The sequence below is a fragment of the Pipistrellus hanaki genome, assembly GCF_964339955.1.
Source record: "Pipistrellus hanaki genome assembly, chromosome: 11".
Taxonomy (NCBI): Eukaryota; Metazoa; Chordata; class Mammalia; order Chiroptera; family Vespertilionidae; genus Pipistrellus; species Pipistrellus hanaki.
The window spans coordinates 26,357,353-26,383,749 of record NC_140513.1 but is presented as its reverse complement, the minus strand read 5'-3'; the positions used below and the strand labels follow the sequence as shown (position 1 = coordinate 26,383,749).

The 26,397-nt window shown below is 45.5% G+C and overlaps 2 protein-coding genes across 2 annotated transcripts in view; both read left to right on the top strand.

Annotated features, from left to right (window-relative positions):
* Positions 1–23,159, top strand: part of UNC13B (unc-13 homolog B) — a 125,248-nt gene extending 102,089 nt beyond the window's left edge. Inside the window, exons 15-39 of the mRNA XM_084899095.1 lie at positions 1,484–1,711; positions 2,326–2,467; positions 4,242–4,411; positions 4,872–4,987; positions 5,295–5,458; positions 5,758–5,908; positions 8,563–8,631; positions 9,959–10,048; positions 10,376–10,504; positions 11,972–12,099; positions 12,399–12,484; positions 13,951–14,077; positions 14,327–14,423; positions 14,645–14,788; positions 15,092–15,169; positions 15,688–15,765; positions 16,003–16,091; positions 16,332–16,480; positions 16,786–16,883; positions 17,140–17,220; positions 18,109–18,256; positions 20,130–20,186; positions 20,986–21,078; positions 21,259–21,418; positions 21,580–23,159. Of these exons, the coding sequence (XP_084755221.1) occupies positions 1,484–1,711; positions 2,326–2,467; positions 4,242–4,411; positions 4,872–4,987; positions 5,295–5,458; positions 5,758–5,908; positions 8,563–8,631; positions 9,959–10,048; positions 10,376–10,504; positions 11,972–12,099; positions 12,399–12,484; positions 13,951–14,077; positions 14,327–14,423; positions 14,645–14,788; positions 15,092–15,169; positions 15,688–15,765; positions 16,003–16,091; positions 16,332–16,480; positions 16,786–16,883; positions 17,140–17,220; positions 18,109–18,256; positions 20,130–20,186; positions 20,986–21,078; positions 21,259–21,418; positions 21,580–21,865 (3,158 nt within the window). The 3' untranslated portion in view covers positions 21,866–23,159. The remainder of the gene's footprint in view (positions 1–1,483; positions 1,712–2,325; positions 2,468–4,241; positions 4,412–4,871; positions 4,988–5,294; positions 5,459–5,757; positions 5,909–8,562; positions 8,632–9,958; positions 10,049–10,375; positions 10,505–11,971; positions 12,100–12,398; positions 12,485–13,950; positions 14,078–14,326; positions 14,424–14,644; positions 14,789–15,091; positions 15,170–15,687; positions 15,766–16,002; positions 16,092–16,331; positions 16,481–16,785; positions 16,884–17,139; positions 17,221–18,108; positions 18,257–20,129; positions 20,187–20,985; positions 21,079–21,258; positions 21,419–21,579) is intronic.
* Positions 23,160–25,543: 2,384 nt separating this feature from the next.
* Positions 25,544–26,397, top strand: part of LOC311630071 (phospholipid-transporting ATPase FetA-like) — a 63,739-nt gene continuing 62,885 nt past the window's right edge. The window contains exon 1 of the mRNA XM_084898811.1: positions 25,544–25,642. The gene's annotated coding sequence lies outside the window, so the exon portion shown is untranslated. The remainder of the gene's footprint in view (positions 25,643–26,397) is intronic.

Here is a 26,397-nt window from a genome sequence, read left to right as displayed (position 1 = left end):
ACAGTAGACATGAAGATACTGATAGAACAAGTAGGCAGAAGAGATGGGGCTCCGAAAAGACTGTCTGAAGATGAATGCTAATGATGACTTTGCCCAAACCCATCGTGAGGGGGTGACAAGCACAGGTGCCAGCAGGTCTTTGCTTTAATTGCCAGCAGCCAAGTGGGCTGCTTGCCAAAAAGCCTGAAACGCTGCTGTGTAGCAAGAGTGTCGATTTTCTTCTCAAGGGCCTTTCAGAAGTTCCAATCCAAGGGTGTAGCATTGCATAGCGTGTGCTAAATGGATACAGCCCAGATCAGTTTTCATTTATCAGCAAATGTATTCTGCCTAAGGTTTCTGTGAAGCACATAGTGTAATGAAATGCCCTTTTATGGCCTCCCTGGACAGAAAACCTGCTCACCATCTTCCTGCGGTTAGGGTGCAGATGTTGTCCTTCCCCGCTCCTCCCCCTAGGTTTTGTAGTAAAGGCCTAAGCCTTTGGAGAATAGAGAGAGGTAAGAATCAGTCTGCACGGCTGATAAAGCTGGAGGATGGTTTCTGAGAAGCCTGGTTGATGAAATATACTGGAGGAGTCTGTGTTCTTTCATAATTCTTAGGGCAGCAGGGAAAGTCTGCTAGTCTTTGAGATGAGTTGGCCTGGGTCACAGCTAGTGATGATGGCCCTTGCCATCCTGCCAAGATAATAATGATGATAGTAATAGTAACAGTAACTATTTATTGTGCACCTGCTAGGTGCAAGGCATTGGTCTCCCATCCAAGTACTAACCAGGCCCGACCCTGCTTAGCTTAGGTGCAAGGCATTGGGCTAGATGCTTTATACATGTTGATGTAATGCTTCATAGCACCATGAGAGAAAAGTGATGTTTTCTTCTCTTAAAAGAAACCAGTTTATCAACTACGAGTAGTGGAATCTGGATTTGAACCTAACTCTGTTACCTACTCTGTCTGGCCATACTTTTCTCACCATACCACACTATTTCCTGATATTAAAGGCACTGGAGCTGGGGGACAGAACTTAACTGTGTGCTATGACCAGTTCAGGGGTCTGTATCCTGGTTTGGAAAAGGGATGATATTGGTGGAGTTGTCATGCCCACCCACCACCCCTCCATGATAACTGAGATATTCATTGGTGACATTTGAGCCTTAGACTTGAAGGGTATCTCTCTCAAACCACCATGTAGGTGGAAGAAAATTAAAGCCAACTGCAGACTGAGCTACACTTTTTTTTTTAAATGAAAAAGTCAATATATAAAAAAACAGAATAATATAATAAACCCCCATAACATTTATCAAGTTTTTGCTACTCTTTGAATTGCATTTTAAACTTCAGCAGGCCTCATGAGTGATGAAGTTTTCCCAGAGATAGCCCAGTCTTTCTAAGCTTCTTCCTCTCCTCAGTGACCTCTCCCAGACTCCATTCCTCGTTAATCTTATAGATGGCCTGCTGGTTATCTTACCTTCTGTCTCTGGCCATCCTTCAGGGGCTGCAGAAAAGAGCTGTAAACATGGAGCTGAGGACCGGACCCAGAACATTATCATGGCCATGAAGGACCGCATGAAGATCCGAGAGCGGAATAAGCCTGAGATCTTCGAAGTTATCCGGGATGTCTTCACTGTGAGCAAAGTTGCCCATGTGCAGCAGATGAAAACAGTGAAGCAGAGTGTACTGGATGGCACCTCCAAATGGTCAGCCAAGATTACTATCACTGGTGAGTAGGCCAAAGTGTAAGGAGACAGGAAGCGCTAGGCTCTGGGGAGGAGCCTAGGGAAGAAGTCAACTGAGTGCCAAGGAGCCAAGGGGCAGGGAAGAAAGAAGACAGAACTGAGGGGAAGAAAGAGGGCCTCTTTATTCATCACTCCTCCTCTCCTAGGAGGCTGGGAGAGGTAAGACTGGCACCCGCAAACAATATGAGTGATAACAGAAGGATTTGGTAACAATCTGATATTATGGACTTTGGTTAAAAATCTGGTAATACAAGAACTGGGGGTGGAGGAGAGGGGACTGGTAAGATATCAGGAAACAGTTAACCAGTGATTTATTATATTAGCTGGGTGGATGTGGCTGAAGGGTGTATCTATCAGAGGCGGTGATGAACAGCTTGGGGGGAAGTGGTCAGTTAGGGTTTTGATGGGGAGCTGAGATTCTTGAATTAAGCTTTGAAGGAAAGGCTGGTGGCTTGGGACTAAGGGTAGATCTGGAGGAGTTCCTGTGCAAGCAGCAGAGAGAGGCTTTTCTCAGATGGAGAATGTATGAGTCATGCTTCGGAGGATTTCTGACTTCTGGAGCATACTTTGAAGTCTCCTCTATGTATTTGGGTTGCAGTGCTGTGTGCTCAGGGCCTGCAAGCCAAGGACAAGACAGGATCCAGTGACCCTTACGTGACTGTGCAAGTGGGTAAAACCAAGAAGCGGACCAAGACCATTTTTGGGAACCTGAATCCAGTTTGGGAGGAGAAGTTCCATTTGTAAGTCACAGAGGTCTTTGTCTTACTGGTACTATGTATATTTGGGGAGCAACCTTAAATCTTGTTTTTCTGGGCTTGGCCCCTAAGAGGGATGGGGCAGAGGCAGCGGAGAAAACCCATTTCTCACATGCTTTAATTGGGCAGCAGCCATTTTTTCCTGATTTTCTTCTCATGGACTGTTGTATCAGGGTTACTTTACCCAAGCCCTGTCTTAATTAGGGTTATTAACGGGTGTCCTGGGCACTTCATACTACTTTTTCTAGCATTAGAAAGATTTTAATAATCTTTCTAATATAATAAACCCCATAACAATTATCAAGTTTTACTAATTTACAATATTACTACTGCTCAGTTAGAGAACCAGGGACTGACCACCCTATTGTGTACTCTCAGCACTGCCATCCTGCCTAGGAAAAGTTAGGCTATTCTGGGAAATGGGAAAGAACTGTCCTTGTCCTACAACTGGGTATGTCTGGCTTGAAGGAAGAAATCTGCATTCTGGAGGAGTTCCCATTTCATCTAAAAGGGCTTTGCTTTTCTTTCTGCCTCAACTTCCCCCATTCCCATCCCCACCATTTTTTTTTTCTATTATCTCACTTTATTTGACTACTTTATTAGATAGTAAGATTGGTTATTGAAAACTCTAGTCTGGGATTTGGACTAATGTCTGGAGAATTGAGATGCTTTGTCACACCCCTAAGGACCAGGACTTGAAGTCTGGATGAGCTAAGCAGGCTGGCCATATAGAGACTTTCTGTTGGCTCCTTGGAGAAATCATGTGAAAAGGGATCAATTGGGACCTAGTAAAATCACTCTCCGATCCAGAGGCAATAGTTTCTGGGCAATCACTTGGTTCTTTGAGAATCTGAATGGTTCTTGCTTGAATCCTTCTTATGATTTATTCTAAATGAATTGACTCTGTTGTCAATTTTCCCATTTTTATCCATTTAGTAAACTATTCATCAAGCCCCTGTTCTGTGCAAGACACTGTACATGATGTTTTGTATCTAAAAATGAACAAGACAGTCTCTGGCTTCAAGAAGCTCATTGTTGGTTTATTATTTTATCAGTACACCTGTAGTTATACTATTATATTTTGATGAACATGCAAAGACATTATGAGAACACAGAGAAAGGAGCAGCAAATTTTATCAAGTGCAACTTTTGGGTGAGGCAACAAGACCCAGAAAGCAACTGTTTGGGGAAAAGGTGGAGGGGGCTGGGACCTGGGCAAATTCCCTTCTCCAAAGCAAGCACCACAGGGAAAATGATCATTCAAGAGGGTATTAAAGAATGATAGACGTTCACCTAGCACATACGTAGATATGTGGAGGAGCTTGATAAAAAGTAAAGCAGATATGACAAGGTGGACATACTATGAATATTAACACCTTTACTAACGCTGGAGAGGGAACCAGAAGTTGCTTCCTAGGGCTCTGTAGCATCTATCCAGCTGTTTTCCTCTTGGTGCTGTTGATATAGCTAGCTGCACAGGAAATCAGAATTATCTCTGATTACTCTTCTTTCCCCTCTTTTTAATTTATCCCAAGGCAACAAGGACTGGATAATGGTATATAGAGCCACCCGGGCTGAGGAATAAAGAGCCATTTGCTGGGATAGCTTGACTCCCTTGGAACTTCAGTACCACTGTTCTCTAACTCCTTCTCTGCCTCTGCAGGGCTTTAACTCTAGTTGATGGAGCTTTGGGAGGGAATTGGAATGGGGGCTGCCGGGTCTGTCTGTCCCTAACAGAGCCTACCTAATTCTGTCACAGTGAGTGCCACAACTCTTCTGACCGTATTAAGGTGCGTGTGTGGGATGAGGATGATGACATCAAGTCGAGAGTAAAGCAGCGGCTAAAGCGAGAGTCTGATGATTTTCTTGGCCAAACCATCATCGAGGTTCGGACACTGAGTGGCGAGATGGATGTCTGGTACAACCTGGGTGAGGAAACAGGACCAGAGAACATTGGTGGGAAGGGAGAGAATGAATGAGGAACTTAGAGGAAATACTATCTACCAAAACTACCACTCAACTGCTAAAGCATACCTGCCTTCCTTGTAGAGAACCGATCATGGGTAGAGTCGGGGACAGAGGAATGGGTGTGGCTTGAACTCCCTCTGACTGGACATTCTCCAGATTTCAAGAAGCCCTTTACTCTTCATACTCATCCCAGTGCCTTTGGCTCCCTATTTTTTTTAATGGTATAGGAGGATTCCAATAGGAGGATTCCTATTAAGAATATTTGGGGTGTTTGTGGACTATATGGTCACTGGAATGAGTTCACCCTGTTAGGTGAACCCTGGGGTTAGTGCCTCCTTTTCATTGGGTTAAGCCAGCGTGGGAACTGTCCACGCTGTCTGTAGTTGCATTGTTGTCAATTTCCATCTCCTTTCCTTCCTAGAGAAGAGGACAGACAAATCAGCCGTCTCCGGGGCTATTCGACTACAAATCAGCGTTGAAATCAAGGGGGAGGAGAAGGTTGCCCCATATCATGTGCAGTACACGTGTCTCCATGAGGTGAGCCAGCCCTTGGTAGATAGGGTGCCAGAAAGCAATTCTGGGAGGGGCCTTTGATGATGAATAGGATTGCTAGATAGTTAAAGATTTGGAGCCTGTTTTTTATGTTATCCTTGGCTTACTATGTTATTACACAGCCCAAGTAACAGTCCCAGCCTCAGCTCTCTTTCACTCACAGCCTACTAGGGCCACAGGAGGAACTGAGCTATGACTTGAAGGACAGAATTTCTGTGAAACCCTGCACTTTTACCACCAGATTTTTTAAAAACTATATATTTAACTCCTTCCTTTGCTCTGTCTCCTGCAGAACCTTTTTCGTTACCTCACAGACATTCAGGGCAACGGAGGAGTCCAGATCCCTGAGGCCCGAGGAGACGATGCCTGGAAGGTGTACTTTGATGAGACTGCCCAAGAAATTGTGGATGAATTTGCTATGCGCTATGGCATCGAATCCATATATCAGGCCATGACGTGAGGCTCTCCTGGGGTTTTGGGATGTGGCTACTATCCCTTGGGGTGGCTAATGAAGGCACACTGATCGGGAAGACGGACCCTTAGGGTAATATGCAGTGATTCATTGCTTCCCTCTCTGAGCTAAGTGAGGTGTATGTATGCACCAAGGCAAAGAGGGTATGTATATAAAGTGTTTACACATGTGTGTTTATCAATGACTCAGGAAGAGCTTTATACACATCAGTGAGATCTTTTAATTAGTTGGCTTCCCCTGAAAGCCATAAAGAGTCTTTGAGGCTGAGGGTGCTGTTTTTCAGGCACTTTGCATGTTTGTCATCCAAGTACATGTGTCCTGGTGTGCCAGCAGTGATGAGCACCTTACTCGCCAACATCAATGCCTACTATGCCCACACGACTGCCTCCACCAATGTCTCTGCATCTGATCGCTTTGCAGCCTCCAACTTTGGGGTGAGTGTGATATAAAACATATCTACCTGTTATCAATTAATAAAGTTTGAGTTTTCATGGTCAATACTGTAGAGTTGGTTGATGAACCTAAAATCCAGATAGATGCCATGTAGATAGGTGAATTTGTTTCCTTATGAGTATGCAGACTATGCTGATAGACTATTCTTATTTCATTATGGATATGTTGACTTATTAATAGACTCTCCTCAGACACAGATAAATGAGAGAAAAATAGTATCACTATGGTTTGGGGGCACACCTGGGCTCAGGTAGAACCTCTCTAGGCCAAGAGCATGTCTGAATCACCATGTTCATTAGTCCTACAGGTCCACAAATGGATCTTTTTTGATATTACTCAGTCTCTCTGACAGATTCATACCTCTTAAATTCATATGAGACTATTGCCTAAGCAAGGATATCAGTGTATACTCAGCCTATCACTTTTCTAGTGTCTGGACTGTTATTTTTCTATTCAGGGTGTGCCCTTTCCTATGTTAGGGTACTTGAGAAGTTGAATCTTTACTCAGAATGTCACCTGACATAACTTCAATATAAACTAGATGAAATATCTTTGATCCATCACAAAAATGACCTCTTTAGGCATAAATTCACTGATATCCACTAGTCTGTTTATGGACCTAACAAATTTTTCTTGTTATTAAAGAGAGTCTTTCTATAGATGAATTAATATCATTGATTAAACATTTGTTTCATTATATTATATCCCATTATATGTTGACTTAATATCTAAAGGTATCTATCTATCTATCTATCTATCTATCTATCTATCTATCTATGGCTAATATGCTAAGTGTCCGTCCGACTGGTTGCTATGATGTGCACTGACCACCAGGGGGCAGACGCTCAACGTAGGAGCTGCTGTGATGCGCACTGGCCATTTATAAGAAATGGCACCATGGACCTGGTGCCGACAAAGCAACACTGGGCTTCCCCCAAGTGGGACACAGGCCCTGCCACCACTCCAGAGCAACAGCCCACAAATCCCAGCCAATGCTGCCAAAACCCCATAGTGCAGAATGCGGCCCATAGCCCAGCCCAGCCCAAAATGGTGGCTGTGGGCACCAGGTAATGACATCACATAGCAATGCCCAGCTTTCTCTCCCTAGCGACTAGCCTCCTTGGCGAACACGTCTTGCTTTATAGCCAAGTGCAAACATTTTACACTTTAACCAAATGTCTGTGAAACGTTTTTTTATGCCTCATCTCATTTGATCCTCAAGTCCTGGAGTAGGTAGATAGGAGACTTGGTAGAATCCTGTTTTCTTTTTGTTAGCCGTAAAACAGATTTAGAAAGTTTAGAAACTTAAATTGATTGAAAAGAAATAAGAAATGGTGGACTTTGAAAGTGACTTCAGGTTTTCTCACTGCACAGAATATAGTCAAACACTGCTGCAGTTAAATGTGTTACTCTTTGTTCTCCCTGTGTGATCTACAATAATAATCTGCTTTGCATTGATATTTACTGCTGTGTTGCAGACAATTATTTGACAGAAAAGTTGAGGTGCTTCAATGGGTTGGGAAAAGTTTAGCTAAATCAGAAAGCAGGTCTAATTAAATAAATTTATCTATAAATATATAAAGCTCTCACTGGTACCAATCCCACATGTGTGGTTTTTGTGTGTTTTTTTTTAATATATTTTATTGATTTTTTACAGAGTGGAAGAGAGAGGAATAGAGAGTTAGAAACATCGATGAGAGAGAATCATCGATCAGCTGCCTCTTGCACAACCCCTGCTGGGGATGTGCCCTCAACCAAGGTACATGCCCTTGACCGGAATCGAACCTGGGACCTTTTGTTCCGCAGACTGATGCTCTACCATTGAGCCAAACCGGTTTCGGCCCACATGTGTGTTTTGATCTGTTATTGTCATTCGTGAATTTGGTTGGCACTTCTATTATGGAGAAAGGGCAAATAGCGATATTAAAATATTTCTTCTAATTAATTTCCTTTCAATGTCCACAAATTCGTGCATTGAGCCTCTAGTATAATATAATCAATCTGTGCATTCTAGGAGTGCTATGCCACACAGATTATAGGCATTTAAGTCCACATTTAATTATACCTTTCCTATGAAAATCAACTATTAAATTAGTATATGTTATATAAACTGAGGGAAATGATGTAGATTTAGTTTAAAGAGAAATCCACTCAAGACTCCCTGATCACCTTCCAAATACATCACTCTTTCTCCCATCGTTACTACTGGGCTGTGACTAATCTGAGCTTCCCCACGATAAGTCAGGAGACCACAGACTAAGGAACAAGTTGGAGAATGTTTGGAGTTTCCCTTTCTTTGACTGAGATGAGGTAGCATTTCAAATGGATGGAGGTGTGCTCTCTGGCCATCTCCTTTTGATGTGTATAGAAAGAGCAGTTTTCCCTCCCAGGGATTCCTTTCCCCTGGCCAGTGTGAAAAGATTGCCCAGTTTGAAACAGAGCTGCTAAGAGATGGAACAGAGACCATCAATTTTATTTCTCTCTTATATGTTGCTGTTCTCTTCATAAGTAGAGATGGGATGGGATGTGTCCCCAACCCAACGTCTCCTCCTCTCCCAGAGGTAGTTCAGTTTCTTTATAGTTTTAGAGGCTCAGAAACAGATTATCTTTTCTTTTTTTTGCTTCCCACTGTTAGAAAGAGAGATTTGTGAAACTACTGGACCAGCTCCACAACTCCCTGAGAATTGACCTCTCTACATACAGGGTGAGTGAAGACATGGCTGTGGGGCTAGGTAAGAGATAATATTAGCTCAGTCTAGAGAGACTGTACGCCAAACTTGGTTGTAAAGATTCCAGGCAAGGAAAATTGGTCTGCGTCATCACATCCATGTGCATGGCCAATGCCACCGACACCTGTGGTTCTGCAAACTCCAAGGACCCTGCAGTGTGTAATAGTATGTGTGGCTGCTTTTTAAAGACAGTTGACTTTCCAGTCCTACTCACTTAACTCTACCAAATTGTCTGATGATATTCTCATTAGGGAGTCTCCTGAGGATAATCTCTTCCGGAAATGCCCCTTTAAAAATTCGGTAATTATGTTTCCTTCTTGCATTATTCCATATTTTCCTCATTTTTCAGGGGAGAATCCAGCTAAGGGAAGAGAGAGAGCAGATTGGCTTGGGCAAGTAATTTGTAGCAGAAGTCATCTCATTCCTAGGATGGAGGGAGGAAATAGATCTAGTAGGAGGGTAGGTACCTGGAACGGGCAGGACAGGGAAAGGGGCAGGTTTTCAATTCTTCCTACATTAAATCTTCTTAGAATGAATTCATTACTTGCTTTAAAGTGCTGTCAATTTCCAGGACAGGCAGTATATCCACAATAAAAAGTAAGTATAAAAATAACTTCAAAGTAAAAAAAAAAAAAAAAAAAAAAGGTTTTAATGATCTGAACTTCTAATCCCCTCCATTTGCACGAATAATGGAGAGTTGACTGTATATCTTAGAGTTGGCATATAAGTAGCTATTTGAAGGTTTAAATAAGTGGTTTTTAATATGGGGAGTGGCTCAACATATCCCTTCAGCTGTCATTGGCAGCTTCTTCCTAAAACTTGTGTCAAAGGGGATGAAGTGAAGCATGGCTGAACATCCTAAGGAACTCACTCCAAAAGCAATTCTGCTCAGAGCTCTGCCATCTGCTGGCTCCAGTACAGGTCTTGGTCTGGAGTGTGGCTACACTTATATTCCAGGATATACAGTTAGATTGTAACTTTTGAAGAACTCACTATTTGGGTATAAGAATCTTCACCCAAGAAAAATGTATATGTGTGTGTGTGTGTTTGTGTCTGTGTTCATTTGTGCAAATGCACACACATTGCATGGCGGGGAGGAAGCATTGCTTTCTGGGCTGAGGATTATTAGCTCTTGCTTTTGGCAAAGGCCTGTCTATCTCAATATTACAGCTTTTTTGTCCATCTCAACTAGGAAAAATTCCAGTGGGTAGCAGTTAGGGAAGTTTTTTATTTCATTACTTCTGGAAGGGGAGGCTTTCATCTTTCTCTGTTCCTTTCTTGCATTTGCTTGATTTACAATAGAATAATTTCCCTGCTGGGAGTCCTGAGCGGCTTCAAGACTTAAAGTCCACAGTGGATTTGCTGACTAGCATCACTTTCTTCAGGATGAAGGTAAGAGATGAATTGGTCTGGGGACTTGGCCACAGGGATATGGAAAATAAGAATCATTTGGCACAGTGTGAGGCTATAAGAATCATCTCCTCTAAGCCTACATTTCCATACATTTGTTCCCTGGATTATTTTGATGAACACAATGGATGAATAAGGAAGGGCTTGGCAGTTCTCCCCATCAGATATCTTGGCATTTTAAATCCAGGGCAAGGTCCAGGAACCCACAGAGGAATGGAGGAATCTGGACTAGTTTAGAGGTAGTTCTAAGAGATGATCCCACCCAGGTGAGCAGAACTCTGGGCCCATATTTCTTGTCTTAATTGGCAGGTGCAAGAACTGCAGAGCCCTCCAAGAGCCAGCCAGGTGGTAAAGGATTGTGTGAAGGCCTGTTTGAACTCCACATATGAGTATATCTTCAACAACTGCCATGACTTATACAGCCGCCAGTATCAGCTGGTAAGAGGTTTAGGATCAGGTGGGACCAGCTGTCAGTGGCTCTTGGAGCCTCAGCTTTCTTTTGCGGTGGTCATGGTAGAAGGGAGCTCAGGACAAAGTCCCAGTGTTCTTGAGGGAGAGTGAGTTTTGTAGGATTTGAACCATCTAGACTAGGGGTGTCGAACTCAATCAGAGAAGGGGCTAAAATCTAAAATCCAGCCTAAATCGCGTGCCGAATGGTTTACTGAACAGTCATAAACTGACAATGTCATAAACTGACAGCGGAGTGCAGTGATGACAGCGCGGTGCGGGCCACATTGCAAGGCCTGGCGGGCTGGATTTGGCCTGCGGGCCTTGTGTTTGACACATGTGATCTAGACCATGTGAGACATTTGTGGATGGACAGGGACCAGGTGTGACATAACCGAGTTGAACAACAGTGGGAACAGAAAGTTTTAGTTTAAGAAAATGAGTAAAATTTGAGCAGTTTCAGAGGGTGAATTTGTAGTCCATCCCAGAGTCTTTTTTTTTCTCCCCCAAGATTAATTTATTCTGACTCATATGGATTCCTCTGTGTTTCAGTCTCCTTCCTTTAAGATCTATAGTTGTCTCTCTGAGCTACTGGCTAATAGAAATTTAAGTTTTTCCTTTGACCACTTCTCTCTGCACTGCATGGTCTTCTACTGGCTAATAGAAATTTAAGTGTTTCCTTTGACCACTTCTATCTGCACTGCATGGCAGCTGAATATCACAGCTGACCATGTCCTTTGAAAGACTGCCCTATTTCGCCTATTTTATGTTGGCATTCTAACTTAGTATCTGGGGACTTTGTGTATTTTTCTTAATCTCTTCAATAGTATTTTGTTTCTAATTTTGAGTTAATTTTTGTGAGTGGTATAAGATAGGGATTCAATTTCATTCTTTTGCATGTGAATATTCAGTTTTCCCAACACCGTTTATTAGGGAGACTATATTTTCCCCATTGGGTATTCTTGGCTTCCCCAAGGCTTTTTCTTACTCAGCTTGTCAAGGAACTTCCTAGATGCAGTTCTTCCAGGGGTTAAGGGAAGTCCTAACCTAGTGACAGGCCAATCTGCATGCTAGGTCTGTTCAGTAGCTCCTGCAAAACTTGAAGTAGCTTCTCAGAGCTGAGATGTCCATGTATGTGGCAGGGATGGGGGCTGGGTTTCAGAGGAGGGCTGCTGGGTTTCTGTCGTGGGTTACATGCAACTAGACCTACTTAGTGAGACTGGAGGGGCTGCTTACTTTGGTCAAGGAGTCACAATACCTATAGCTTCTGAGGATGTGGGGATAGGGATGAACTCTTGGTGTCCAAGGACCTCCCAATATTGGACAGTCCTGTGGAAGACAGACTCTAAGAAGGGCACTTGATTCTAGAGGAAAGAGCTTGTGAAGGGGAAAGAAAGAGGAAAATTAGAGACACTTCACATTCTACTCTGACTCTGAAACTATCTCTTCTGGAACCAGAAGCAGGAACTACCTGCCGAGGAACAAGGACCCAGCATTCGGAACCTGGATTTCTGGCCCAAACTTATCACACTCATTGTGTCAATCATAGAGGAAGACAAGAATTCTTACACCCTTGTTCTGAACCAGTGAGTATTACCCCACTTGGCCCTGTCTGGTTGGTGGTTGGTTTGTCCATCTGTCTAACAGCCTCTTTCTTTCCTATCTCTGTGTGTTTGCAGTGCCACCTCTTCCTCCTGTCCGTCCGTCTGTCCCTCTGTCCCTTGTATCTGTCTGGGTAGCTGTTTCTGGAGACAGGTGTGGAAACCTAATGGGGGGGGGGGCCCTGCCCATATGACCTCTAAGAACTGGGCACATTAGCCTTGCAATTAATCAAATCAAATGGTTCTTGCCTTGTTTTCTGACTGAGGGTTCTTCCATCATCCAGGTTTCCTCAGGAGCTGAATGTGGGAAAAGTCAGCGCAGAAGTGATGTGGCAACTTTTTGCCCAAGACATGAAATATGCACTGGAGGGTAAGGGGGTGCCCAAGGCAGTGGGCTACAGGACTCTTGACCAAGCACCTGGTTTTCTTTCTCTTTCCTCTCCCAGCAACTGCAAGTTCAGGGTGAATGATACAGTGAGAAATAGAGGGATTCCATACATAGTGAGTGATAGGCCTCAGGAGGTCTTGGGTGGACAAAGTTTTAGCCAAACAAATAATGTAAATGGCTATAAGTTTGTTCCTTCAGCTTGAGAACAAGTGCCTGCCTAAGACTTTCCCAGCCCAGGAATCAGCTCCTCCCATCTGGGTGTTCACAAGTGGCCCACTTCCTGGAGAAGAGTCTTATGAAATGTATCTTTTCAATGTTAACAAACCATAGACCCTTAAATACATAAATAGAATTCTTTTCTCACACTGGGAACTGCCTGGCCTGGCTTTCCTTAAAAGCTCTTCTATAAAAGGGATAGATGACGAGAACCTGTGATAACGACCAGTGCTCCAGACTCTGGGCAAACTATGAGTGCTCTTTGTTCTAGATTTTCCAGAAGGCTTTGGAGATTCATCTGGAAATTATGGACCCTTTCAAGTTCATAATGAGCATCCCATTTTCTGTACCATGATGGGCCTCTTCTCTGGCTGTGTATCCATGGTTTCCAAAATAACTATTCTTATTTGCAAACTTCTGTGAGAGTTCATTTTTCAGGGTCTCAGCTTTGCTCTCGGGTCCTTTGTTTTATATCAAGATTCTGTTGCACCATGGCTGCTCAATGCATTTTCTGTCAGCGTGGATCCACTTTGGTTATTCCTGTCTCTGTGTATTGTCATTGACCCATTCATGTCATGTACAACTGCTCATCTCTGTATTTTTTTTTCCCCTCACCCGAGGATGTTTTTCCATTGACTGTTTTAAAAAGGGTGGAAGAGAGAGGGAAAGACAGAAATATCGGTGTGAAAGAAACACATTGATTGGTTGCCTCCTGCACATGCCCTGACCAGGTTCCAGGCTGGGGAGGAGCCTACAATTAAGGTACATGCCCTTGACTGGAATCAAACCCAGAACCCTTCGTTCCACAGGCTAACACTCTATCCAGTGAGCCAACTGGCTAGGGCTCATCTCTACATTTTTTTAAGCCTGCATTTAAGCTTCTAGGATTAGAAAAGCCTTAGAAAACTAACATCCCTCTCCAGTTCTGGGTAGTCTCCCTACCAATCAGCATTAGCTCCCGTATCCCTTTCTCATCTTCTTTACCAGAGGCCAGTACCTCACTTGGCACTTCCAAAAGCCAGAGCAGGAAGACTATAAGCCTTATCTGGGAGTCTGGCTTAGTCTCTTACAAAAGGTTTAGGCCAGCCTCTTAGAGAACAGAGCACTCACTGGTAGGGGTAACATGGCTATGAGGAGGTGGTTGGGAGGAGCTGCCTAACTGGATCAGCTGCTTTGAGAGAACTCAGGGCCTTTACTGCCAGGGCTGACCCAGCTTTCTTCCCTATCACTAGAGCATGAGAAAGACCGGCTGTGTAAGAGTGCTGACTACATGAACCTACACTTCAAGGTGAAGTGGCTCCACAATGAATATGTGCGGGATCTGCCTGCCCTCCAGGGGCAGGTACCTGAGTACCCAGCGTGAGTCACCAAGTGGGCACCATGGAAGGAAGGGAAGAGGGACCCTCTGGCTTAGCGTGGGGGGTGGGGCCAGTGTTCTCAATTTGGTTCAGTAAGCCAGTCTTGAGACCTGTTCTGGGCACTGCTATAGAAAGAGGAAGATGTCAAACATGTCCTACTTTCCAGAAGATCCCAGTCTGGGGGAGCTGTCAGGCATATGGCATATGCCAACAATTAGCTCCAGCTCCCAGTTCTCTTTCCTGGCTGCAGGTGGTTTGAGCAGTTTGTCTTACAATGGCTGGATGAGAATGAGGATGTATCCCTGGAATTCCTACATGGGGCCCTGGAACGAGATAAGAAGGATGGGGTAAGTCAGGGGCTTGGGCTGCACAGGGTGAGGCCAGCAATTGGCTGTCAGCAAATGTTCCTGGGCTTTAGTTAGATGGGCTGTTCCTGCCCTGAGGAGTCCATAAGGAGGGTGGTTGAGGGCCACTAAGCCACCCCTACTGGGAAGAGCCCTTTTGAACCCTGTGAACTTGGAGAAAAATAGTGGCTGAATTTGCTGACCCTGTATGTGGCCTTCCTCAGTTCCAGCAGACATCAGAGCACGCACTCTTTTCCTGCTCTGTGGTGGACGTCTTCACACAGCTCAACCAGAGCTTTGAGATCATCCGAAAGCTGGAATGCCCAGACCCCAACATCCTTGCCCACTACATGAGGAGATTTGCTAAGGTGACCGTGACCCTCCTTTCCCCTTCCCCATACTAACACCACTCACAGCCTAGTCACAGGCCTGAGCTGTGGTGGCCTTGAGGTGAAACCTGGGTTATCCCATTATCCTTTGTTTGTGTCTAGGGTGGACATGTGGATTTGTCTCAGTGCTGTTCTGGGGTTGAGAGGGAGCTTTGTCCTTTTTGTGAGGTTCTACTTTACCTCTATGTTGTTTTGTTCTAGGATGAGAGGTATGACCTCTCAGGAAAGATCCTTGTGGGGAGAGCTAAGGTTTCCTTCTCCTTTCCTTTTTTCTTTTCTCAGACCATCAGGAAGGTGCTGATTCAGTATGCAGACATCTTATCAAAGAACTTCCCAGCTTACTGCACAAAAGAGAAAATGGTGAGGATCTGGCCCTGGGACCATTGAAGAAGGGAATGGAAGCCACTTGAATCCTTCCTTTTGAAGCTGTTCTTAGAGTTGAGGGTGGCGTGATGCTCCTGACTTCTGATTCCCAGCAGGGCTTCGCTTGACATTGTGCCACAGAATAAGAACTTGACTAGGAGTTCATCTGAGCTTCCATTTGATTCTTTAGCCTTTACTAAGCTAGACTTTTGCTTAGTCTCTTTTTTAATAGTAAAAAAAGAAAAGTTTAGATATTCTAAGAGTTTTAAAGGATAACACCATGAACACCTGGGGCCCACCCCTCAGCTTAAAAACAGAAACATTTGCTTCTAGTCTTCATTCATGGAGAATTGTCGGAATTGGTTCCAGATCTCAGTGCTTAGGGAGAGACACATGTAAAATTTGTTGTAATTTCCCTGTGGCTTTTGGAGTGGTGTGAGAAAGGGAGGAACCCGAGGCTGATGGGTTCTGTGCTAAAAGAAGCCAAGACTTAGCAGCTCCATCTGTCCCCAAAGCCCTGCATCCTGATGAACAACATGCAGCAACTGAGGGTCCAGCTGGAGAAAATGTTTGAGGCCATGGGAGGCAAGGAGGTAGGTCTTAGGGTTTGGGGTTGCTGTACTTTCCCTTTGTCCCTTAGCTTTCTGACCACAGAACTCTACCCTTTCTTGCCTGGGTGTGGGCTAGGAGCTCAGCTTGGGGTCTGGGCTGGCTTGGGCTGAGAGATTTGAGTAGGCATTGGAGTAAAGGCCCAAGGAGGGAAGAGTGGGGACACAGGATGGGGGACAAGGGTAATTGAACCAAACCAAGCCCACCTCCTGTGGATACAGTTGGATCCTGAAGCTGCAGACAGCCTGAAGGAGCTGCAGGTGAAACTGAATACAGTTCTGGATGAGCTCAGCATGGTGTTTGGAAACAGGTCAGTGGCCCCAAAACACATAGTCCTCAGAGCCAGATGTGGTTCCTAATGAATCTCAAAGCCCCTGCCCCACACCCGTCCATCCAGCTGCAGGTGTGTGGATCTTCCCTCTCTTCCTATTGGCTCCCCCTATTGGAGCTGTACCATGAGTGTTCTGGAGTAGGATCGAATTGCTGGTGCTACTCCAGGGACGGGAGTGCGTTTGGGAAGGAGAGGGTTGCACTATGGGCACATGTGTAGTTTCCAGGTGCGGATTGATGAGTGCGTTAAACAAATGGCCGACATCCTGGGCCAGGTGCGGGGCACAGGGAATGCATCCCCCAACGCCAGGGCCTCAGTGGCTCAGGATGCAGATAGCGTGCTCCGACCCCTCATGGACTTCCTGGATGGCAAGTGAGTACCGTACTCAAGACTGTCCTCTGGGACAAGCAAGGCAGAGGAGCCTCTTGGGGAGGGGAGTTCTCACTCACCCACCCAGCCTTACCTGTTGCATGGGCCTCTCCGTGAAACTGAAGAAATGGGTCTGTGTATTTAGCTCTAGTCAATGCAATAACTGAGGACTTCACTAGGAAATGTAAATATTTCTCCATCTTCCCGGAGATGGATAGATCCCCCCCACACACACCCCGAGGGATTTTTTTTTCTTAAGTTTAGAATGTGTTTAAATCCCCCTGGCATGTTCTTCCTGATCAAGTTTGGAGTCTTCTGCTTTTGACTGATTCCCTCTCTGTCCAGGGCACTCAGCTCATCTTCACTGCTGCCAAGGAGCTGAGCCATCTTTCCAAACTCAAGGTACTGTAGATCAGCAGTTGCCAACTGGTGGTCCATGAGGTCCGAAGGGTTGGCAACCGTTGCTCTAGATGTGTGGAGTCCTTCTGAGGCTGGTGGGGGTAGGGAGTTGTCTGGAAGGAAGGAAGGGAATTTAAGCTTTGAGAACTGAAGAGGAGGGAAAGGAGAGTGCCAAGTAGCTGTGGGTTGACAGGTAAGGGCAAGATTTTCATGAGAGCCCCAAGCTGACCTGATGCTGTTGCTTTCTCTGTGGTTCCAGGACCACATGGTGCGAGAGGAAACACGGAGTCTCACTCCGAAGCAGTGTGCTGTCCTTGACCTCGCGCTGGACACCATCAAGGTGGAGACCTGCCCTGCCTCCAGACAGTTTTACTACCACACCCTCTTGGCCCTGGCATTTCACTCTGACCCTCAGGCTCCTGTCACCCACATCAAAGAGAGTGGTTTTTATGTCTATTTCTTTCTCTGCTGTGTCTGTATTCCTACTTGGGAGCAACCTCCTGTGTGGTTTAGGGTGACTCACCATGGACCAAGAATACTTACTTATTCCTGGGTTCTGAATTGCACACATTCAATTTACTTAGCTCTTCATTGCCATTCCTGAATATTTTCCACTGGGAATTAATCTTCTAGATCCCAATACCCCAGATCTGGCTGATATTTCCCTCTTTCACTTACATATAAAGTTATTTTGGGTTTTCAAAGGATTTTTTTTTCTACTACCCACTTCTTTATTCAATGAAGCAACATGCACCAGACACTGTACTGTAAATGATACAGAAAGAATCAATGGTTCCTAGCCTCCAGTTGGTTGTAATGGTTATAAGGCAGGTATATGAGAACTATGATTCAGGGCATTTGGGAGAGGTAGGTCATAGGTATAAAGTTCTCTGAGAATTCAGAGGGGATAAAAGAGCACTTCTGTCTACTCTCTGCCTGAAATGCTTCCGTCTCATGTCTTTGCTTGTTCATATAGATCCGTCCTTCAAAACCAAAATCTAGTAACATGGCCATCCCCTCCCCGCCCTACCAGAGACCCAAATAACACTCTTCACCTGAGAGATGTGCTGCCTGATCTTGTTGTTTACTGATTGACTTATTGTTCTCACCATCCTCTTCTGACATCTTCGTTGAACCTCAGATATCATTTCTCTGAGGACAAATGTTGTTGGGGAACTGCCTCTCTATGAGGGCATGAGGCAGTAGCAAGTACTCTTTTGTCTTTCAGCAATACTTTCATGCAGGAGGCAATGGACTGAAGAAAACCTTCCTGGAGAAGAGCCCAGATCTGCAGTCCCTCCGCTATGCCCTATCTCTGTACACACAGACTACAGATACACTCATCAAAACCTTTGTGCGTTCACAGACTGCCCAGGGTAAGACTAAGGGCTTTGGGTCCCTGCTTCCCTTTCCTGATCTATCTCTGCCCCTATGGAGTTAGGGTCCTCTAGCTCTTAGATCTTTCTAAGAGGTACTTCTTCATAGATCCCTTCAAACTCAGACCCCAGGATTTCTTTCTTTTTTTCTTTCTTTTTTTATATTTCTTTATTGACTTTTTACAGAGAGGATGAGAGAGAATCATTGATCAGCTGCCTCTTGCACACCCCCTATGGGGATGTGCCTGCAACCACGGTACATGCCCTTGACCAGAATCGAACCCGGGACCCTTCAGTCCGCAGACTGATGCTCTATCCATTGAGCCAAACCGGTTTCAGCAGACCCCAGGATTTCTTGAAAAACCCTAATACTTACCCCCAACCCATACTCAATACCAGACAGGAGAATCACAGGGACCTGGAAAATGTGCCTGAGATTATTTTCCCCAGATATTGCCTGTTCCAGTGCATGTTTATTGAGCTCAAGTAGTATTACCTTGTTTGGTAGGGAAAAATCTAGCAAATCAGTGATTGAGACATTCATGAGGACTGATGGCTTTGGGAACCTTTGTTGGAAGTTGTCAGCAAAAGACTTTCCAGATTATCCAGCATGGACAAGCAGAAGAGAGGCAAACCGTTGGAGAATTGAAGAAATGGTGCAGATCACATACATAGCTGAGTTCCAGCCTCGTGGGTGATGCTAATGCACCGGGGACCCTGAAGGCTGGTTTTCTCCCAGTGACTTCCAGTCCTCAGAACCCCTCCCTGCCTCCAGTCAGGCCTATCCATAACAAAACACATCTGCATAAACGTGGCTAAATTCTGACCCTGACCTTTGAGAAGGGCCCTCCCAGGAAGGACCTTCAGGTGCATTTATTATTGTTTGTTCCAGGGAAATCTGGGCATGCTTCCTGGGGCATTGAAGCTGGTGGAGGAGGGATTGGGAAGGCTTGGGCCTTACTGAGCTATGGAACTGGAATATAAAGCTGACCTGAAGGGGAAGAGGAATCTAAGCAGTTAGACTAGACTTGATCGAAGGTGAAAAGATATATAAGACCTGCAGTACTACATTTTTCACATCTGTTCTTATTTTAAGTCTAGGGTGGGAAGAAGAGGAAGCAAAAGAAATTTGAGCCTTGCTTAAGGGAACAGAGAAAACCTTTATTTATTTATTTTTTAAAATATATTTTATTGATTTTTTACAGAGAAAAAGGGAGAGATATAGAGAGCTAGAAACACCGATAAGAGAGAAACATCGACCAGCTGCCTCTTGCACACCCCCTACTGGGGATGTGCCCACAACTCAGGTATATGCCCTTGACCGGAATTGAACCTGGGACCTTTCAGTCCGCAGACCGACACTCTACCACTGAGCCAAACCGGTTTCGGCGAGAAAACCTTTATAGAGTTGAGTACATGTAAAGGTCTATAACATTAGGAAAGTTCTAAGTTAATCCAGAAAGACTTTTAAAAGAACACACACCAACAACTCAAGCTGGAATAGACAGATTTGAGGTAAGAATAGGAGTGAGGACTGCAGGGAGGATCCGAGTTTATATGTATATTTTTCCACCCATTGCTTTATTACTTAAGAGCCTAGGAAATTAGAGCCTACAGCCTTTCTTTTTCGTGCCCCACTGGACTTCACTCTCTTATGATTTGATTGATCTTTGACCTATGAAGTCTGATTTGGAGTATTCAGACACTGACCCCAGCTTTGTTACTTCTCTTTCCACCCTGCCCTATCTCTATGCTCCCTTAGAATATGTGTAGAGCTGCTCTGAATGGCTGTTAACTCTTTAGACCACTAACTGATTCTTCTTTCTCTATCCTACTGCTGCTACTACTTCTTGACTTTCCTGTCCTCACTCAGTACATGATGGGAAAGGTATTAGGTTTACTGCTAATGAGGACATTCGGCCGGAAAAGGGTATGTTATAAACCATGCAGATATGACCCTAACATTGCCTAACACTGTGTCACCTGTGAGCTAACATGAGCTGCTTATTTTTGGGGTGGAGGAAGTAGGTGTCAAAGTTCAGAAGCTCTATCCCAACTCTGAGATGGGCATTGTATTCATACAGTCTGAGACAGGATTAGCTATAGTTCTGTCCTCAGAATTATCCTTACCCTCCACCTTAGAACAAAGAAGTTTTATCTGGGTGGAGGGTATTGCTGGTTTTTTGTTTGTTTGTTTGTTTTCAAAATAAAGTGAGGCCTCTGCTAAGGGGAACCTGCTAATTGGCCAGACATTGAGATTGGGAAACTATGGAGAGGTACAAATTGGAATTGGATAACCTCTTCCTGAGCAGAGCAGCCTCCCAAGCAGGGGCCTCCAGGAATCCAGGGACAGGTGGGATTATTGCTTTTGTCCCATTAAGACCATGGGATGGACGTAGTTCCTAAAGACACAGGGTGGCAGCACTCTCCTTCTCCAACATCTGCAACCTAGGAGATAGGAGAGGTTTGAGGAACCTGAGAGATTCCTGGTGCATTTTTAAAAGAAGTTTTGCCTAATATCTTGTCAGGCTAATTTGCATTTTAACACACAGCCTCATTCTTTATCCCCTTTTATTCACTTCTCCCATGCTTACTTCCCCATGGCTATTGTGGGTGACTGCCTCTCACTTTAGGGTTTAGGGTTATGGCCTCCTAACTCCTGTTTTATCTGGAACAATTAGGCCTAAAATCTCCTTCAGTGGAGGATGTTGTGTCCATCTGTCCCTCAGGGTCTGGGGTGGATGATCCTGTTGGAGAAGTCTCTATTCAGGTGGACCTGTTTACACATCCTGGGACTGGAGAGCACAAGGTCACAGTGAAAGGTGAGTGGCATGGACTTACAGGTCTCACACCACTTCTTGCTCAGTGGCCTCATCAGTCAAAAGCAGAGCCTGTTTAACCCAGCCCTCTAGCTTAGCCCTCTTCTACGGGGAGTGCCACCTGGGGCTCGAGAACTGGGAACACTTGGTGTAACCCCTCACAAGTTCCCCTTGTTTGGACAGTGGTGGCTGCTAATGACCTCAGGTGGCAGACAGCGGGGATGTTCCGACCCTTCGTGGAAGTGACCATGGTTGGCCCACATCAAAGCGATAAGAAGAGGAAGTTCACAACCAAGTCAAAAAGCAACAACTGGGCCCCCAAGTACAATGAGACATTTCACTTGTAAGTTGTGGGATGGGGATTTGCAGGACTGCGGGATGGGGGTGAACTGGGAGGTAAGACTTAAGAAGGGAGAGAGGGGGTGGACTGAATGGCAGCTGGGATGAATTCCGTTGAAGATCTCCTCATTTCTGGCCTCCTCCTACCTTACTCTGTGATCACAGCCTCCTGGGAAATGAAGAGGGGCCAGAAGCCTATGAATTGCAAATATGTGTGAAGGATTACTGCTTTGCCCGAGAGGATCGTGTCCTAGGGTTGGCCGTGATGCCTCTGAGAGATGTGGCAGCCAAGGGCAGCTGTGCCTGCTGGTGCCCCTTGGGCCGGAAGATCCACATGGATGAGACAGGCATGACCATCCTCCGGATCCTGTCTCAGAGGAGCAATGACGAAGTGGCTCGAGAGTTTGTGAAGCTCAAATCGGAGTCTCGTTCCACGGAGGAGGGGAGCTGAGCACCTGAGCTCCTGTGCCAACCAGATGGCGCCAGTTCCACAAATCAGGGCCGTGGGCGTTACTATGTAGCCAGCTTTGGTCCTCATAGTGAAAAGGCTGACTTCTTCAGTTAAACAAATTTAAGGAAAATTTGGGGGTGATGGGAGTTTGGCTTTTCACAGAAAGGGTCATGAATCCCTGACCAGTAGGTCTGTGGTGCTAGGGGGTTACTGCATAGGGGTATTTTCCATAAAGAGAGAGGGACAGACATTTCTGAGAGTGTCACTCATTCTTGGTAGACACACCTCCACTCGACACCCCATGTCTACCCCTCTCCATACTGCATCTTATCCAGTTGGACCCCTATGTACCAGTCATAGAAGAACAAGTTTAGAGGGCCAGGAGCTTATGCCTGGCCAGCTAAGTAGTCAGTTGAGCCTATACCTATCACTGAGCCCTGTAGTCTGGTTTGAAGTATAGCCAGGGCTAGAGCACACAGAATAGAATTCACACTGTCCCTTGAGCAGAACCCACTGTTTTTGTGTGCGTCCAGTGAGAAAAAAGGCTTTGAAACTGAACAAGATACCTCGAGAAATGAGCTCTGTTAATCCCTTACCCAGTTTATATCTGTCGTGAGCAGAAGCAGGTTCATATGGTGCTTCAGAGCCTTGAGCAGAATATTCTTTGGAACCCAAGTACCAGAGGCTACTTTCCCAGGAGTCCCTCTACCTCACTCCTGTAGGAAGGGAAGTGATGCTTCAGGACATGAGAGGCTGTTTTTGTGTGTATGCATCTGAGGACTAATTGAAAGATCCAGGAGAGGGGACTATATTTCCTTCTTGGGTAGGTAGGCCCCGAACAAAGCCAAAAATTTTGGAAATTAGTCTAGAAGGAGTTCTCCTCACTTATGGCCACTGCCTTCTGGCTGTCCCCCCTCTTGTAGAAAGAATCTAGCCTTTGACTTCACTCCTTTCATTGGGTCAGCTGTGTCCCCCTTACAGGTGTTCAGCCCTCTGGAAGAAACATGGCCTATGATCCCTCCATGCAGGCTGGGCGGAGGAGGGCCTCAACATTCTTGCAAGGGGTCTTATGGGCTTTGCAGGCCTTGCTCAGAGAAATGACATGGTCCTTCAATATCCTTGGTAGCAGCTTCCTGGACTTCCTTCCTGGACTTTCTGAGGACTCTCCATTGTCCACAGTTGTACTGGTCATTACATTTAACAAGAAACTAAGCATATTTGCTGTTGTTAATTATTGTATGTGCCATTGTTACAGGAGATTATTGGCTAGTCTGTAATAAATTATCTTATAGCAGCCTTTGGGGTCTTGTAATTCTGCTAAAATGTGGAAAGTTGTAGAAATGACTGTCCTATATAATGGCCTATTTTGGACCAGTGGATTTGCTGCTCTTCCCACCCCCTCCCCAAACCTACCTCTCACTCACCCCTGCCCCTGCTAGTGGTGGATAAGCACCAACAGTAAAGCAGCCAGTGTGCCAGCATCTTGGCCTTAACCTGAGACCAAACAGTCCAGTTAACAAAAGCATGAGACCCAGGGCATAAGCTTCCTGCAAAAGGTCCAGAAAATAGGAGATGTCATGTGAAAACTAGTCCATGCTCTGTCTTTCCTGTTCTAGAATCGCAGGGCTTTTCTTCTAGGACAGACACAGCCTGGGCCATAAGAACAAGGAAGGGGGCTCCGGGGGAGAGATGTGTTTCCAGAGGTTGGGGAGGGTTGAGGCTGCCTGTGCAGGACAGGGGTGTAGGCCCAGGTGTGCACAGTGGCCTTTCATGCAGGGAAATTCAAGAATAAAGTCTACTCCCAACAGGGAAGAAACAAGGTAAAAGGGAGGCCTCCTGGTGTGGGAATAAAAAAAAGTGTTCATCTACGCTCAACTTGCCCATCTACTCACCACGTAACAGAGTGGCACCCAGAGGGCACCCATTTATCCTTTTACCTCATAGAGCAGGCCCCAGCTAAGGCCCATGAACTCAGGGATTTTTGTCTACTTTTCCAGCACTACCCAAATTCTCTGAGAAGGAAGCTAACTAGAGCCTCCCAGTTTCTTATTTCCATTTGCTTGCTAAATAAATCTTTATAGTTCAATTGCCCAGTCATTTTTAAACTTCTCCCTTTCCCAAACCAGTGTCCTATCATTTTTGCCTCAAGCTTTACCCTTTGGGTTTTTATTTAGTTTAGTTTAGTTTAGTTTTGTTTTGTTTTGAGAAACCTAAATTTACTTCTATTTAAAAATGCTCAAGAGACTTTAAAAAGGCCCAAAGGGCCAAAAGCCCAAAGGTGTCCAGGTTTAATTTAAGATCAGCCTGACTTGGGGTGTCTGTCCGTTTCTCCTTTGTGAGGCATCAATCTGATCCTTGTTAATGAGACACCTCGGTAATTGTAGTTGGATTGCGGTGACATCTTGTGACTCCCAGTATCTGTCATAAATGGCCATCAGGTTATGAACGATGAGAAACGTAATACCAGAAATAATCACAAGACGTCTGCAGATTTTACTTGAATATCCTTTCTGAATTATTCATCGCCACCAGGCCCAATGATAACCAATTTGAGTAGTGGTCATCATGATGAGTGTCACCTGCAAAGACTGGTATTATTTAAATGCAGCTCTTTCAGAAAGAAACCAGCAAACACCCTTCAAGATGAACATCTCAAGCTTAACTTTTGAATTCCTTGTCTCACCTCAGTTACAATACCACAAGTGGCCCAGCTGGCATGGCTCAGTGGTTGAACATCGACCTGTGAACCTGGAGGTCACGGTTCAATTCCTGGTCAGGGTACATGCCCAGGTTGTGGGCTCAGTCCCCAGAAGGGGGCATGCAGGAGACAGCCGAACAATGATTCTCTCTCATTGATGTTTCTCCCTCTCCTTTCCTCTCTGAAATCAATAAAAATATATTTAAAAAGGACACACACACACAAAATACCACAAGTGGAGTAGTGGCTTGTAGTTCTTATTTGGATTACTGCTGATCATCTGCCTTCATTCTGCCCCTGCCCTCTTCACACACTTTGGTCTCTTTCCTGTTAAAGCTATTCAGTAGTTACCTATCGTAGTCTTTAGGCTGAAATTCCAAGACCCTTCAGGACGAGGACAGGTACCCCTCACCGACCTGCGGCTATTCTGAAGGGGGGGGGGGGCTTCCCCAAGCTCTCCCGGCCTACCCCGCCACTCAGTCCCCCCTTCCCCCGCCATACACACCCTTTTCCACTGCCTTCTGGGTTCTGACATCCTGATTTCCTTTAAGACCCAGCCAATCCTGGACACCCTCCCCACAATACTCTACACCAGTGTTTCCCAAACTTTTGACATATGTGTACCCCTTCTATAATTTTCATAATGCTGAGTACCCCTCATATTCATGAGAACGCAGAACTAGGCGCAGCTAAGCACGGTACAGTGCATATCCCCACCAAACTCTTCCCATACCCCTGGGGGTAGGCGTACCACACTTTGGGAAACACTGCTCTACACTGTTCTAATTTACTCGGTCTGCCTGCTCCCCATCAGCCTGAATCTATCCAAAGGCAGGGTCTGGGTATTTCATCTCCCTTCCCCATCTGCCAGTACAGAGAGGACACCTAGGTAGGATTCCTTTTGGAACGCCAGTGGAGGAGGGGGCGTGGTCGGGGCGGGGCCGCGGGGAGGGGCGTGGTCGGGGCGGGCTTGTGGGGAGGGGGCGTGTCGGAGGCGGAACCGTGGGGCTCCACAGCGCGCCTGCGCAGGAAGGTGCGTTAAGATGGACGTCGCTGGAATGGACGTCCTCCTGGCGACGGTGAGCTAGAGGTGCCCGAAGGTGGCTCTGGAGAAGAGGTTATAGCCTTCTCCTCCCCAACATTGAAGACTCTGTCCCTGTACTCCCTGACATCCGAACCCCTCCGTGTACTTTTCAGCACCTGTCCTTGTCCACCCCCGGACTTCACTGTAAATTGTTCTCCTGGTACTCCTCGAGGTTACTTCCCTTCCCTGAACTTAAACCTATGGGTTTCCCAGACTCTGGGGGAAATGTATCTGTCCAGATACCCAGCAAAGGGGATCTTTATCCCACATGTACCTCCCACAGGGCACATTTATCCAGTTACCTCACAGAGCCGGTCCCCAGCTGAGAAGGCACATTAACTCGGAGTTTAATCTGCTTCTCCAGCACTATCCACGTTCTCTGAAGGGGCATAAGTCTTATGCCATACATGACGTGGAAGTGGCACATTTGTTGTAATTTCTTTCTCATAGGGCAGGGGACCTACTTTATAGGAAAAGTCAAACTTTGACTACTCTTGGTTAATAGGCTTGCAGATTTGACTCAGTAGCTAACTTAAAATATATACATATATATTATATAATTGATTTTTTACAGAGAGGAAGAGAGAGGGATAGAGAGTCAGAAACATCGATGAGAGAGAAACATCGATCAGCTGCCTCTTGCACGACCTCTACTGGGGATGTGCCCGCAACTAAGGTACATGCCCTTGACCGGAATCGAACCTGGGACCCTTCAGTCCACAGGCGACGCTCTATCTATTGAGCCAAACC